Source organism: Chondrus crispus, genomic scaffold, assembly GCF_000350225.1.
Source record: "Chondrus crispus Stackhouse genomic scaffold, scaffold_9, whole genome shotgun sequence".
Taxonomy (NCBI): domain Eukaryota; phylum Rhodophyta; class Florideophyceae; order Gigartinales; family Gigartinaceae; genus Chondrus; species Chondrus crispus.
Genome location: NW_005178873.1, coordinates 360,670 through 376,332, shown reverse-complemented (window position 1 = coordinate 376,332; position 15,663 = coordinate 360,670). Strand labels below are relative to the sequence as shown.

At 55.5% G+C, this 15,663-nt stretch overlaps 6 protein-coding genes; 2 read left to right on the top strand and 4 right to left on the bottom strand.

The window, feature by feature from the left end:
- The first annotated feature begins 54 nt into the window (after positions 1 to 54).
- Positions 55 to 2,415, top strand: CHC_T00007938001 (hypothetical protein). Its single transcript, XM_005712249.1, has one exon. It carries the CDS (start codon positions 55 to 57, stop codon positions 2,413 to 2,415), a length of 2,361 nt encoding a protein of 786 aa, XP_005712306.1.
- A 13-nt stretch (positions 2,416 to 2,428) lies between these two features.
- CHC_T00007937001 (hypothetical protein) lies at positions 2,429 to 4,086 on the bottom strand. XM_005712248.1 is given in 4 exon segments: positions 2,429 to 2,732; positions 2,733 to 3,164; positions 3,347 to 3,794; positions 3,902 to 4,086. 3 exon segments carry the CDS (start codon positions 4,084 to 4,086, stop codon positions 2,733 to 2,735), a joined length of 1,065 nt encoding a protein of 354 aa, XP_005712305.1. The 3' UTR covers positions 2,429 to 2,732.
- A 412-nt stretch (positions 4,087 to 4,498) lies between these two features.
- Positions 4,499 to 5,176, bottom strand: CHC_T00007936001 (hypothetical protein). Its single transcript, XM_005712247.1, has one exon. The coding sequence runs from the start codon at positions 5,174 to 5,176 to the stop codon at positions 4,499 to 4,501; it is 678 nt and encodes a 225-aa protein (XP_005712304.1).
- A 3,130-nt stretch (positions 5,177 to 8,306) lies between these two features.
- Positions 8,307 to 9,587, top strand: CHC_T00009000001 (Carbohydrate sulfotransferase). Its single transcript, XM_005712246.1, has one exon. The coding sequence runs from the start codon at positions 8,307 to 8,309 to the stop codon at positions 9,585 to 9,587; it is 1,281 nt and encodes a 426-aa protein (XP_005712303.1).
- Positions 9,588 to 14,308: 4,721 nt separating this feature from the next.
- CHC_T00007935001 (hypothetical protein) lies at positions 14,309 to 14,647 on the bottom strand. The gene has a single exon (XM_005712245.1). It carries the CDS (start codon positions 14,645 to 14,647, stop codon positions 14,309 to 14,311), a length of 339 nt encoding a protein of 112 aa, XP_005712302.1.
- A 26-nt stretch (positions 14,648 to 14,673) lies between these two features.
- On the bottom strand, positions 14,674 to 15,441 carry CHC_T00007934001 (hypothetical protein). The gene has a single exon (XM_005712244.1). It carries the CDS (start codon positions 15,439 to 15,441, stop codon positions 14,674 to 14,676), a length of 768 nt encoding a protein of 255 aa, XP_005712301.1.
- Between the last annotated feature and the right edge of the window lie 222 nt (positions 15,442 to 15,663).

The window sequence follows — 15,663 nt, the reverse complement described above, 5'->3', positions numbered from 1 at the left end:
ATGGGCCGCTCGCTGCGCGAGGCCCTCGAGGACGCGCGCGCGCGCAGCCGCGATATGGGCGACCAGTTCGTCGCCGTCGAGCACATGCTCCTCGCTTGCTGGGCGAACGGACGCCTGCAGAGGGGCCTGCTCAACAAGCCCGGCATGCCCTCGCTGGAGGACGTTATCGCCGCCGTTAAGGAGGTCAGGGGCGGGAAGAAGGTCACCTCGCAGAACGCAGAGGGCAGCTATGAGGCCCTGGACAAGTATGGAAGGGATTTGACCGATGCCGCCAGAAAGGGACAGCTGGACCCTGTCATTGGGAGGGACGAGGAGATTCGCAGGGTCATCCAGATCCTGTCGCGCCGCCAGAAGAACAACCCCATCTTGCTCGGCGAGCCCGGCGTGGGGAAGACCGCTGTCGCAGAGGGCCTCGCCCAGCGCATTGTCAGCGGCGACGTCCCAACCTCGCTTGCCAATCGCAAGCTCGTCAACCTGGACATGGGCGCCCTCGTCGCCGGCGCCAAGTTCCGCGGCGAGTTTGAGGAGCGTCTCAAGGCCGTCCTCAACGAGGTCAAGGACAGCGACCCCAGCGTCATCATGTTCATCGACGAGATCCATACCGTTGTCGGCGCGGGGAAGACGGAAGGCGCCATGGACGCCGGCAATTTGCTCAAGCCCATGCTGGCCAGGGGCGAGCTGCGCTGCATTGGCGCCACCACCCTGGATGAGTACCGCCAGTACATCGAGAAGGACGCCGCCCTGGAGCGCCGCTTCCAGCAGGTCCTTGTCGACCAGCCCACCGTTGAGGATACCATCTCCATCTTGAGGGGGCTCAAGGAGAAGTATGAGATTCACCATGGCGTTCGAATCACCGACAACGCCCTTGTCGCCGCCGCCACCCTGTCCAACCGCTACATCACCGAGCGCTTCTTGCCGGACAAGGCCATCGACACCGTCGATGAGTCCATGGCCGCCCTTAAGATGCAAATCACCTCCAAGCCCGCACAGCTGGACCGTCTGGACCGCCGCGTCATTCAGATGGAGATGGAGCGCCTCAGCCTGAAGAATGACCAGGACCTGGGCGCCCGCAAGCGTCTCGAACGCCTGTCAAACGACATTGAGGAAGTCAGGAAGGAGCAGAGGCAACTCGAGGCCAAGTGGGAGAGCGAGAGGGTCTCGCTGGACGACATTCAGCAGGTAAAGGAAGATATCGATCGCACCACCCGCCAGATTGAAGACGCCGAACAGGCCTACGACCTCGATCGTGCTGCCCGCCTCAAGTACTCCACCTTGCCCGACTTGCAGAAGAAACTCGCAAAGCTGGAAGAGACCCAAGGAGGCGGCGCTCACGAAGCCCTTCTACAGGACAAGGTCACCGAGGATGACATTGCCAAAGTCGTGTCGTCGTGGACCCGCATTCCAGTCGCCAAGCTGCTCAGCTCCGAGCGTGAAAAGTTGCTCGGGCTCGACGACCAGCTCTCCAAGAGGGTCATTGGCCAAGGGGAAGCTGTCCAAGCTGTCACAGAGGCCATACAGAGATCCCGCGCGGGCCTGTCCAACCCCAACAAGCCCATAGCGTCGCTCATGTTCCTCGGGCCCAGTGGAGTTGGAAAGACGGAGCTTTGCAAGGCACTTGCAGAGCAGCTCTTCGACTCTGAGCAGGCCTTGGTTCGTCTAGACATGAGTGAGTATATGGAGAAGCACAGCGTCTCCCGTCTTGTCGGTGCTCCTCCTGGATACGTCGGCTATGACCAAGGTGGACAGCTCTCGGAGGCTGTTCGTCGCAGGCCTTTTAGTGTTGTCTTGTTTGATGAGATTGAGAAGGCCCACCCGGATGTCTCCAATGTGCTGCTCCAAGTCCTTGACGATGGCCGCCTCACGGATAGCCAGGGTCGCACAATTGACTTTTCGAACGCCGTCATGATTTTCACGTCAAACATCGGTTCTTCAGACATCCTCGACGTCGCCGGAGATCCGTCTCTCAGGGAAGTGATGCGCGCCCGTGTCATGAACGCGTTGCAGTCTCAGTTCCGGCCTGAATTTGTCAACCGACTGGACGAAACCATCATCTTTGAGTCGCTGTCCAAGGACGTGCTTCGCCGCATCGCCGAACTGCAATTGGCAGATGTGAACAAGCGGCTCGCGGAGAAGAACATGAGAGTCGAAGCATCCATAGAAGCCATGGACATGGTCGCTGCGGTCGGGTATGATCCCGTGTACGGCGCACGACCGTTGAGACGTGCTGTTCAGCGCATGTTGGAAAACCCCTTGTCGAAGGGCATCCTGAAGGGAGAGTTTCGCGACGGAGATCTCATTCAAGCTGGTATCATCAACGAAAGGCTCGGGTTTAAAGCCATTCGTGGTGGTGCTCTTGAGAAGGACAACGGTGGCGGTGGAAAGCCCACTGAAGCAAATAAGGTAGCGGTTGTCTAGAGAAGTGTACTAGAGGGTATACTAGAGGGTATATTTCATAATTTGTAGTACTGAAACACAGAATGTATATGCGCTTGAGGGAGAAGCCGTCACTTAACATGTATAGGAAGAGGCCTCGATATTAGCTCCCCTCAAGTGGCACCAATGTAAAGGGAACTTACTCGTAGCCACCCGTAGCAAAAGAGCATTACAAAAAGCAAAAAAATCTCCGACCAGATGCAGACGTAGGCTCGCTGCAGAAGCTCTAAGTCCGATGAAGTTATTGAGACTTTGCAGCGGCTTATTTCAAACACAACGGCATACCATATAAAGTGTATTTACATTCCCAAGGATGGCGTCGCGGCGGGAAGTGCGTTTCCAAGCATACTAACGAGCCAAATAAGTCCGGCGCACCCCATGAGCGCTATGATGGGAATCCAGTCCTCATCATATTCGTCGTCCTCACCCTGCGAATCCCACGCACTTCTCGTCGACTGTCTCTTATTCGAAGCGGAAAAGGGGTCAAGAGGGTCGACGTCCACTTCGACATAATCGTCATCCGGGTCATCCCACCCGCGCCTCCCGTCCTTCCTACGACGGCGAGGCGCCGACCCGGAAGACGAACGAAAATTGTCTACAAAGTTGTCATCGTACGAGTCCGCGGGACGGTCACGGACACTCGTGCGGCGCGGCGTCGTCCGCTCCCGCACGGGAATATCCTCCTCGCGCTCCCCCTCCATCGCGTCCCCCGTGCGATTGGCGGTCGGCTCCTGTCGAATTTTTCCCCAAGCGGCGACCAAAAAATAAAAAAGCAAGCAAACATCGGCGCAAGAGCCGTGCGTGCAACGAAAAGGCGGAAAGCGCGGGCCGATTAGTATCGCGTCGTATAATACATGACCTGCTTGACGAGCGAGGAGACGAGAAAAAGAAGAAAGATCGAGCCCAACAATACCTTTCGATCGACGGGGGTTTCCTGTTCCCACAGCGCGCGATCGACGGTATTCCCCGTCGGCACGCCCCCATTCTCGCGCACCCAGTACTCCAGCACGCTCTCCAGCATATCCGGTGAGATGAGCTCCTCTGGGACCGGCGGGACGTAGACCTGGAACGTGGCGCACTGCTCCGGCACCAGGCGCTCGTGGAAGGCGAGCTTCGCGGCGATGTTCTTCGAGTAGCCCATGTAACACAGTTGCCCGGCCGGGTTCCGGATGGCGTACGCGCCGCCGCGCGCATATTCGTCGGCGCTGTCGGATAGGGTCGCAAACGCGTTGATCGGATTGTCGCCCAGCGCGAAGCCCGTCGGGGACGCCAGGCCTGCGGGCGGGATGTCCTGGGCTAGGTCAGGGTCTCCGGACTCTGCGCAGAGGATTACTGCGGTGCGGCGGGACTTGTAGGCGTGACTTGACGGGGCGACGGCGAGGCGCGGGCGGTACGGGACAAAGCAGTTGCAGTTGGGCGTGCGTGGGCGGCGCGAAAGGTTGTTCAGAGAGAGGCCTTGCCCGCAGACGAAGGCGGTGGTGGCGGACGCGACCATGTCTCCCGTCGACGACGTTGGAAAGCAGAAGGACGAGTGGAAGCTGCCGCGTGTCGGTGGTTGCCTACCTTAACCTCGTCAAGAGTGAGCCGGAGCGGAGCACTGCGACTCTCTTTTCGAAGTCTGCTCGAGCGGGGGGCAATGGTACAGTTAGACATGTTTGTCAAATATTTTTTAAACTTTTAAAATGTATTCGAAAAACACAAAAAGTGCACGGCATCGTAGAGGTACACGTGTTCAACGTGGTTACGTGTTTGAAACTCACAAAAAGCACAGCTAGCTTTCTCTCTAGCTGGCCAGCAACGTGGTCCGCAACGAAGAGAGTTAGGGCGGAGCATGATAGGGCTCGGTGGCACGGACGAGGGCGCAATGAAGCAGTTGTTGCTAGTGGTTGCGGAGGGCGCAAAGGCGTCAACGGTGCAGCGAGCAAGCCGAAAAAAAAAAAAAAAACCCAGGGTGTGACTCTTCCCACAGCGTAGTACGGATCACCGACAAGTCTTTCTACATGATACCGCAAGTTTCGAAACAATGCATACGATGTTTCCGCCGCGCGGCTCTACAATCTAAGCGCTACTTCTTCGTGGTGATAGAAATGGCCTTTCCAAAGTTCGGGCAAGTGCCACAGAGCTCTGCCACGATAAACCTAGCGACGACGGCCCTATCGATCCTAGGGTGTGGGATCTTGCCCTCGAAGATGCAGACCTCCCCTGCGGGCTGTCCCGTAGTCAAGCCTGTGGTATGGAGGACGAGAGCGCGGTTCTTCTGGTCTGCGAGCCTATCCCAGATCTCCTTCTCCTGTCGGTCGTGGTCTGCGAGGACGTGCTTGAGGCGCATGCCGAGGAGCATACCGATGCCAAAACCGATGTGGAGCTTTGTACCGCCGGCGCCGACGCTGCTGACGACGACGATCTTGACCTGGTCGAACTTCTCGCCGGGCGCGACGCTGTCCATGAGGGCCTTTGCGGAGGCGGCGCGCACGTCGGTGGGGCCGAGGTCCTCGGAGCGGCCGACGGCGACGACAACGGCGTCGGGCTTGGCCTGCTCGAGCGCGCGCGCGATGTCCTCGGCGGAGCGGGCGTCGCCCTCGATGACCGAGACGCAGTGGGCCGCGTCCGACTCGGACAGCTTGGACGGGGTGCGGCAGAAGGCGTGGACCGGCGGCTTCGCGGCGCTCGCCGCGCACGCGCGGATGACCTCCACGCCGGTCTGGCCGTTGCCGCCGATCACGAGCAGGGTGGGGGGGGCCATGGTGGGGAGGGGCTCTGTGGGGAAGGCGGTTGGAGGGTGGGGGGCGGGCTGGGGGAGGGGATTGACGAGGCTTGGGCGGGGGGGGGGGGGGGGGGGGACAGGGTTTTTAAAGATTAGAAAGTGCTTGTTGCTTTAAGACGTGGCAGTGGCGGGCCAAAAGTAATATGTGAAATATACGGGTGCGCAAAAAAGGAGGCTCCGGATTACACGCTCTGATGGTGATACGAAGCGATGTGCACTACTGCAGTAAGACATTGAGGTTTTTGCAGGTCGTGCGGCATAGTGGGCGGCAACCCCCGGCATGGTTGTTACCCAAGCAAGGGTACAGTCAAAGTGGAAGTGGAAAGAAATCCGTAGAGCCAACGTCGTTTCCAAAGGCGTGCAAAGCCGCATCTTTTGATCCCACCTCCCCCACTGTAAAGTTTTCTGTACTGTGCCCTCGCCCCCTGTACAGTACTCTCGTTTCCTAACCCATCTTTACAGCTCTACCGGAGGCACTCGTCACTCGCCACGTCATCTCCTTCTTCCTCTCCCCTCCCCTAACCGAGTCTGATTGAGCTCCTTGAGCACCTGATCGACCTCGTCATGCCCATGCACCGTATAGCACTCTTCCGGCGGAATGTCCTGCTCGAGCCTCCTCAGCCCTCGGCAGTGCCACCTCCACGAGAGCGAGTCCCAGTTGCTGTACTTGTCCTGCACAAACCAACTCAGCATGCTCTGATCCCTACTCCCGCCGGTCTCATATAGCCTTTTCTCCATCGCCCCATAATCCAGCCCATCGATCCTCCGAATGAACACGAGCCCGCTATTAAAGTTTCTCCAGTAGCTCGCGTTCCTGACGCCCTGCGCGTGTCCGTACGACGCGAGAAAGTCGTGCGCCTGCGCGCGCAGCGCGAGGCGGTCCAGGAAGAAGTCCTTCATGATGAGCAGGTCGTCGTCGAGGAGGACCATCTCGCGGTGCTCGCGGAGCGCGCTTACGAGGAACGCGAGCTTCTCACACGGGTTCTTGCGCGGGCACATGCCCGCGCCCGCGGGGCATGCGCAGCGGCGCAGCGCGTACGCGCGGCACTCGCACACGTCGCAGAACGGCGGCGTGAGGTCGTCCGTGTACACGATGAAGCGGTGCCGCGTCCGCGACACGCGCGCGCAGTTGTGCGCCAGGTTGCGCTGCTCGTGCGGGTGCGAGTACGACAGCGTGACCACCGTCAGGGGGGGCGCCGCGGCGGCGGCCGGCCGCGCCGCGAGTAGCGGCGCCCGCATGGGGCTCAAGAACAACAGCGGCGTGAGGAAGGAGAGCAGAAGCAGCAGCAGCAGCGTGCGGATCGCAGTCGGGGTGGTCGCCGCGATGGCGCGCGCGTGCGGCGCCCCTTTGGAACCCGGCTCGCTTTTCCGTTTCAGGGCGGAGGCCGGCATGGCGGGGCGCGGGAGGTGGCAGCGGGGAGGACGAGGATCGCAATGAGCTGTACTGATGCTTGTCGGGAAGGGGAGATGAAGGGTTTTGGAGGGCGAGCCAAGAATGGAGCGATGTCCGCGTTGCGGAGCTACGGGCGGGCTGCAAGGGGGGAAGAGGGTAGTGGCGGTCTGCTGGAGGCATTCGAAAAAGCCGAGTGCGGCGGGGATGGCGGCGGCGGAGCGAGCCGCAGCATGATAGGCCGACCGAGCGTGTCGGGGCCGCGATGGCAGGGGTGGATGGATGTAAGTGTGGAAATCGGCGACAGCGGGTTATGGTTATGGACGCTCGGCCGCGAGGGGGGGGGGCGACACCGAGGGGATTCGTCGCGTCCGGCGACGGGGAGCGCACTGCGCGGAGATGGAGCTACAGAGCGGCGACGCCTCGGCGTGCGTGCGTCTTCCACCGAGGCACTGACAGAGGCGGGGCGTACGCGCGCCGAGGCGAGACACCGCTTGCCTTCGGTACGCGGTCCGTCCGGGCCGTAAACGCCCTCCGCGGCGTGGCGTGGCCGCGCCGCCCCTTCATTCCACCGCGGGTGAATGGCGCGCCGTACGAAAACGGCCGCGCAGCGTCAGCGGAGGAGGGCGTGCAGCCGGGCCCATCCGGGCGCCCCGATGCCGCGCGCGCGTGAGCCGACGGCTCTTCGCGGGGTGCCTGCCTGCCATCAGGGAGCTGAAGCGCCCCCCTCCGGGTCTCCGCCAAGCGAAACCGCGCACGCGCATCGCCGCACCGCAATCTCCGCCACGCGGCCCCGCTGTCGCGCGCGGCGCGTGCGGGAGGTCGCCCCTCCAGGGAATGTGCCTCCTCCGCGGCCGAGCGCCGGGGCAAGGCTGCCCGCCGAAACGCAAGGCTGCCCGCCGAAACGCAAGGTTGCCCGCCGAAACGCAAAGGTGCCCGCCGAAGCGGGGGCAAAGCACCCTTCCCCGCCGCTGTCGCGCACGGGGCGTGCGGGAGGCCGCTCGCCCCTGCACGGAAAGTGCCGCCCCCGCGGCACGCGAGCGCCGGGGCAAGGCTGCCCGCCGAAACGCAAGGTTGCCGAAACGCAAGGTTGCCCGCCCAAGCGCAAAGGTGCCCCGCCGACGCAGCGCGGGGCACCCTTCGCCGCCGCTGTCGCGCCCGGCGCTGCGAGGGAAAGTGTCGCCCCGCCTCCGCGGCCCCCGAGGCGTGCTCGCGCGGGCAGAAGGCCGCGCTGTGCCCGCCGCGGCCTCCGAGCGTGACCGGTCTCGCAACCACGCGCGCTGCTACGCGCGTGGCCCGTCGCACGCCGCTGCCACGCCCGCACGCACGCCCAGAGCCCGTCGATGGCGCGCCCGACTCCCGGACCCGGATTCCGCTTCACCCCCCTTGCCCCCGCCCCCGCGCGCAGTACTCATGTCGGAGCCGACAGACCGCCCGCACGCTGCCTCGCCGCGAGCGTCTTCCTTGTGCCAACTGCCGACCTCTTTACGTAGCACCCTCGCGTCATCGCCGATCACTTGTCTAAACTGCACCCTTCTCCCCCTTCGCCCCACCCCCCCTCCCCCCAAGACCCCCCCGGAAATGCGCCACCCGCGCGTACAGAGGCAGGCGCGTAGGCTGTCCACGCACGCCCCGCTGCGCTACGACCACCTCCATGCCGCGCAGCATGACAAGCACCGCCCCCACTCGCTCTTCCTGGCCCTCTGCCTCGTCGTCCCGATGATCACTATTTCCATGTACCTCACGGACACCGACGTCTCCGTGCCACGCATTTCTCTCGCAACCGTCACGGAAGATGCCCCGCGCGGAAAGAATGCTGCGGAGCTCCAAACGCGGCAACGCCACGGCGGGAATGCTACCCGAGACTCCCCTCGCCGCAATGAGACAAGTCACACTTCGCGTGGTGAAACCATTGACCATGATGAGAGGCAAGTCGATGTGCTCGCCGAACCCGATCCACCTGCAGCTCCAATTTTCGTTCCCGAAGATGTCAACAACCCAACAAGAGTACCAGTCCCACCCGACGGCTTCCCTCCTCCTACACTCCCACCAACGCACCGAAATGCTCCGCTCTTACAAAGCATTCGCCAAATTAGTGCCTTGACCCCGCGCTGGCCAAAGCATCCGGGCATGCATGCCATAGAACTCCGAAGTTATGGTCCGGCCTATTCTTCTATCATTGTGTCGGAAAAACTCAAGGTCATATATGTCCCTGTCTTTAAAGTTGGCACCACTTCCATGATGTACAACATCGCCTACTTGGAGAACAACCCATTCATAATGAATCAACAACTGTTGGATCCCGGGCAAAGGGACTTCCATCTGCACGAAATGGGAGGGCCCGCTTGGCAAAATCACACGATATACAGTAGGAGCACTGAACTTATTAGGAAAGTCTTCGAGGACCCGGAGTATCTCAAGTTTGGCTTTGTAAGGAATCCATATGATCGCGTCATTAGTGCCTACCTGGACAAAGTTGCCCAGTTCGGACCGGAATCAAAGGAATATCAAAAACAGATGCATGGACTATACGGAGACGATCTCCAGATGAGAAAGCTGAGAAATGAAACAAAACCTTCTTTCCGAGAATATTTGCAAGCAATAGAAAAAGTTCTCAAACAACCCAGAACCAAAAGCACCGATTTTTGGACAAAAGACGCATATGAAGATAACAATGGTCGCAGGGATCTCCACTGGAGACCGCAAGTCGAGCTTTTGCACCCGGATCTTATCCATCTTGACTACGTTGGACGCTTTGAGTCGCTTGACGTCGATCGCGATGTTGTTCTTAATTGGATGTATCAACATACCGATAGAAGAATGCCAGAAAGCAAACTAAGAAGGATGCACTCCACCGATCCGGCTCATAAAATCCACTTGTATGATGACCTGAGGAACGATCCACAGCTCAAGAATATGTTGGTGAGAATTTACGAACAAGACTTCAAGTGTTTCCATATTTCAACAGATGTACCTCAACCTCGCACGCCCGATACATAAACTAGTTTGTCACACTCCACTTAATGAGTGCGTTGGCAGCCTGAACGATGTAGGTGAAGCTGTAGGTGGGAACAGGGTCTTCTACAGTTGACCTGGATCTTTAACAGATTTTCTCGTGTCGAGCTTTTCGGGGCCACCAAAAGAAATACACCACGACAGCAAAAGTGTGCAATCATGCACTTGTAGACTAGAGTAGCACAAATTTAGGAAATATATCGTACGAGATTTCACATTTGATGACCATTCGTCCTGCTATCAGAAGAGGCTCTATGAGGGGGCTTTGTTTATGTATCTTTACGTGAATCTCACGCCGCAAATATCGTCCCACAAACATGGTTCCACTGGAGTCAATATACATACAAAAAGACTGCTCAACACTAAAACGAGGATAACTCTTCTTACATAGACGAAAGGGATGGAACTTTGGAATACTGTTACAGTTTGAAAAAAAGGCTCACGATAAATTGCTTCATCTGATACATAAAGCAACAACTTCATCTGCCATATGAAGAGCAACTTGAGATAAAGACGGACGAACGAGTAATTTGCTGAATATTTACACCATTTCTGTAGTGTCTACTCACCATACGTGGGAAATGTACTAGGGGCTCTAAACCTCTGTGGAAGTCTTTGCGTCGTTTCATGATTCTATTAAAAATTCTGAACAGTGTAGTCCCCCTGCAAAGCTTTTTTTGAAGCCTACTTCGCAGAATGCGGGCCTTGCACACCGTGTAGAATGAAAACGTTTTCTCGAGTAATTGCTGCGCGAAAAATTCAGAACCATTTCTGCATCTTGTAAGAGCGGTGTACCTAAATATGGAAACCGAAACAGATTCGCTGCATCCATCCGCAGTCCAGTAAAGCGGGAGTGATGTACGCCTCTCATTTCTTCACTGTGAAGCAAACACTCTTCCTTTAATGTCTCAATTATTTATTATATCGAACGAGCGGCGAGTGTACCGTCTTGCAAGATCTGGAAGTCAGTATTGACAAATGAATAAAACGAAATTCTGAAGGTCTGCTGCAAAAGCACGATCTACTATGTATGTGATATACAAGCTCTCAGTGGAGCCGCTGAAAGATCTCTCAGGTACATTTGGCAGCTCATACCAATCGCTGAGACGAAGTACAAGTAATTCATAGAAAGGAGACCTGGTGCTCCAGTCCGCAGTCATTCGAACATCAACTGCTAGTGGAACTATTGTAAACCAAAATTTGAGAGTCGCTGAGAATCATTTCCCCCTCTTTGACGCTTTTCTTTCTTCACATAAGTATACATTCACAAGCGCCAAGTACACATTCGCCCTCATCAGAGTCAAGAGAATCCCTCCACAAAAACTGAGAACATCAGGGTCTGACAACAGCACCATCTCCATCCCATCAACATGAGTGCATTCCGAAAACTCCTATCGCAACCAAGCCTACAGCCTCTATTCAGTGCTATCTCGAGTGCTTCAACGGATTCTCCGTTTTCTCGAAACCGGAGGAAGAAGAGCAAGGGCAAGGGCAAGGAGAAGGTCGAAGTACAACACAAAGAAGATAAGGCCGACGACGAAAAGCAAAAAAAGTTGCCGAGCAAGTTAGTGAGTGTGGGTGAGGCACACCAAGTAATCATTGCAGATACCAATTTGAAGTCGGAATCTTGCGAGGCAAGTGTTGTGCCTAATAGCAAACTATGTGTTCAGCATAGCGGTAGTCGTCGCTGGCTCCAAAATATAGACTCAGGAGAGCAGCTCATCGTGGACGAATTGGACAGTGAAAGCATTGGAATTTCTCCGCAACCTTCAGTAATAGAGCATCAGTTATCTAGGAGAAACACGCCAAGTGAAGATGAAGAGAAGGACCACTACAATAGATATTCACCTGGAAGACCTGAGTGCTTTCGCCGATTCAGCCGTATCCCATCTGAAGCCGCCAAGCGTGCAGAGCCTCTACCTCTCGTGAAAGGCTATATCCCTGCAAACTCTTTAGAAGACGTGCTGGATTCGGATGAGGAAGACGTTTTTGGAACAGACGACGAGTCCATTTCGAATTCCGTGTAACCTCTTACGCATTTTCATTTCAAAGCGAGAACATCATATTTTTATGATCAAACCTTACTGAGAATGCAAACGAAGGAGATAGGTGATGTAATCCGCCTCTTATATTTGCAATTTTGCCAACACCAGTCGCAGCCTGGGCATTAATGCTGCTCAGTCGGCTTGCCAAAAAAATGTCTGATTCGCCCGTTAATGGTCCATCTACAGGGAGCCGTTTTAGAATGAGTTGCGAGGGCACTGGGCATACAATCAATATCCTAAGAGTACTCTAATGATACAATGAAGCGAAGCACAGTTACTCTGCACCATCTCTTTTTTGCTATCGTTCGAAGTAAACCGATGTACTTTGTCACTAGATTTTTTGTCATGTTCTGCAACCGCCTCACCATGTGTCGCCCGCCTGAGCCATGGACATCCGTCAATTGAGAAGCCGAGAAACGATTCTTCCTTTGCTGAATGGTTTCCTTTTCAAGAAATTTGACGCAATATTTAGAGTACCATCAAGATATTGGTGCTTCTACAGTAAATCTGCACTACTTCCTGGTAATGATGATGTTTCCCAACGAACTGTATCTTTTTGCACAAAGGAAATAATGGCATGATTCGAAGACCCAGATGAGGATCGCGTTTTCCTTATTGCAAGAGAAACTTGTGTTTCTGGTGTTTAGCGCAGAGGAAGAAGAACAAACGCGTACAATGACTAAGACTCTGAAAAGAGTCAAAGAACTAGAGTCGTGATCGTTCAGTAGATTTAGAACTACCATGTTTCTTAAAGCACGGGGAGATAGATGTAACTATGGAATTGCGAAGGGTAACAATAGACATTGGACTCAGGGACTCGACTGTAAAGTTGCCACAAAGAAGGACACTCCGAAGCGCCTTCCAGAGACGCACATCGATGCCCATTCAAGATGATTCTGTCCTTCTGGACATGGTAAGAACAAGTTGTGTTGGGATAATTGACGTCATGTTCAGTGTTACCGAAGTTAGCGCAAAGCCATAGCTAATTCAATATACGACCACGGGAAGCTCTGTATCTCCTGCTGTACAAGCTACGAAAAGATAGGGCGGCGGAGCTCCGGGTGGGGGAATAAAGCGAAATCGAAGTGAGAGAGGTTATTGCCCTGACCACTGTTGGCAATCTGTATCACAGACGGGCCTTTCGGGCATCCCGAATTCCTCGTAAACAGGTTTAATGACTTAAGTGCTTTTGTTTTGGAAGAATCTCAATACTTTTGAGAAGAGTGAATCTTTCGCATGTTTATCAGTCAAGTATTTCAGCTGTCTCTCCTTCTAACGATGTTCATGTAAGTATTCCCAAGACCAGTATAAACCCGATCTCGCCGTGAATCAACTTCAGACTGTATTCCGTAAAGCATGCTGATATAACCAATCCACTGAACCTTTGCCCATTGGCGTCATTTCATTCCCCCAGAGGGCGCCTGTCTCGTCAAAGAATGTCTTTCACATTCCAAGAAGAATCTGTTTTCCCATACTTGAGTGGTATCATTAGACAGTTCTCCAAATCAGTCTTCGAATCAGCGTTGCGAATGCACTTCACCGTCTCGATGATATAGGGCAAGAGAATGTACCCGAATTGTGCACGCAAGGCGTTTGCTATCATCGGGCGATACGCAAGAAGGAAGTATGGGGTGCGAGCGTAGAGAAGAAAGAGAAAAGACATCCCGAGGAGGGTTCGCATGTTGGAGATGAGGCTGATCTAAAGATGCTTTGCGGATAGCGCAACACAGGCAGTTTGTAAACTAAAGACAGACATTTATATAGTGGTAAGCCGGACCGCAACAGTGTTGACAGAAGGATGTGGGCAGGGAGAATTGTGGTCTCCGACTTCTCCTAGCCGTTGGGAAACACGCTGGCCACACAGTACCTCTGCTTATCTGGCGTGGTGACACGACGTATCGCAATATCCTTCATGTCACATGCTGAGAACCGTGCGAGCTCCATGAAGAGCCAAACCGAGCATGTATTCAAAATTGTGCTTGTCCTTGGCTCTGAACGATCTTGAAATGCTCTGTGTTTCGTGAGAGAGAGAAAAAAAAAAAACACGTACAGGATCGGTAAAAAGCCAGAACAAGATCTCTCCAGCATGCACTGTGTAACGTTTTGCCTCCATGTATAGTGTTTATCGACAATGCCTTTCTCAGCGGTCCACTCCCTTGATGTTTTCGAAGGTGAAAGCTGTCAACACGGGGCACGCACTTCAGACGAGGCAGCGGAGGTTTTTGGATGTGGCCAAGCTTTACTATTCGATATTTATGATCCATGTTGGCAGCAGCAGTGTCAATACAAATGTGCTCAAACCAAACGATATACCGTAGAAATTACATAGCTTCGCCGCCTATGTGCACTGGGTACCCCTGTTTGCTTCTCAAGAGGTATCGCTAGTCTTCTCTCAGTTATCAACGTTTCGGGTATATAAGACTACACCCCTTTTGAAGCGTTCTGAAGTGTCCGCCTTTACGGGCCTCTAACCGCGCTTCCTGTGGCGCCACTCCGGATAGCTCGAGTGCGCAGAATCCCCAGCGCCTCTCTAACTATAAGCAAGGGATACAGTGCACGGCATACACAGTATATTGATAAGGACGAACTAAGCTAGACAAGCGAGTACAATTTTGCACTTGTATTGGAAAGGGGGAACTCTCCTTGGCTTTACATATTGAGTCATTGACCACTCCACCTAGACTTCAAGCCGCTTGCGAGGTTGCTCGATACCTTGAGTCGTTTCTGTTTTTTTTTTTTTTTTTTTGAATTGCGGCATCCTGCCGTTCCCGCACCACTCCACCTAGACTTGAAGCCGCTTGCGAGGTTGCTCGATACCTTCCGACGGTGGCCTGTGGTCAAATATGTATATATAGAACATGTGCTGTGGTTCTGTACTGCGTGGTGATGTACTGATTGGTTGAACTTGAATGGAGGAACGCTTCTACTCTGTGGGCAGAGATCAAAGGCGAGTTTCTCCTGAATACGCAACGCATTTGGTGTTTCAAAACTGCTACGCATGTGATGCTCAGGCAGAGAGTTGTTTGTTACCTCGTCTTCTTGTTCTTCGTTGGTTTGGTAGAGGCTTTTGAGAGATGATGACGCCGAGCCTGTTTCAAAGCGTCTTTCGTGTCTTGGCCATACTGCATTGCAGCGCGGGCTGCAGCCCTGTACGCGGCTTTTGCTGCGGCTTGAGCATTGATATATGTGGGGTCAGTCATCTTTAACTCGACGTCAGATTTGAGGCGTTTGGCAAGCGAAACCAAAGTTTCCAGCTCTTCACCTTGCAATGCTTGGTGTACCCTTTCTTTAGTGCTTTGTCGAATACGTTTAGCAGTGCTCAAAGCGCTTTTGTATCCAGACTGTCCTGCAGCTTGCGTGTCATGAAGATACTTACGCGAGATACCGCTGATTCGTGCCAACTCCTCGCTTTGCCAGATTTGGTATGCCGTCCGTTTTGCCTCATCAGCGACAGGTTGAGCAGCTTTCATGCCTTTTTCGAATGCAGAGTCGACTCCATTGCGCGCGGCCTTCAAGTACGCTCCCGATGCACTCCCAAAGCGTGCCAGCTCCTCGCGTTGCCATGCTTGATATGCTATCGCTTCCACGCGCGCCAGTGCGTGTTTGGCAGCCTTCGCGGGGTCTTTGCAAGCGTCCTCCGTGCCTTTACGCACGTCGTTCCAGAATGCTCCCGAAGCCCTTGCAAAGGTTGCGAGCTCCTCGCGCTGACACACCTGGCGTGCGATGGTTTCCGTGCGGTGCCGCACCCGTTGGGCAGCACTGGCTGCTTTTTCGCGCGCGTCGCGGGCGCCCATGCGGGCGTGTTTCGAGTAGGCGACGGCGGCGCCCGCCAAGGAATGCAGGCGCTCCTGGAGGGCAGCGCGAAGCGGGGCGCGGTCGGGGCGGGGCGGCGGGGCCGGGCGCGGGCGGCGGAAGGCGACGAGGGGCTGGACGACGCACGGCGCGAGGGGCGCGCGCGCGGCGAGGCAGGCGGACAGGCGGTCGAGGCCGGCGAAGAGCGGGTCGAGCACGTGCAG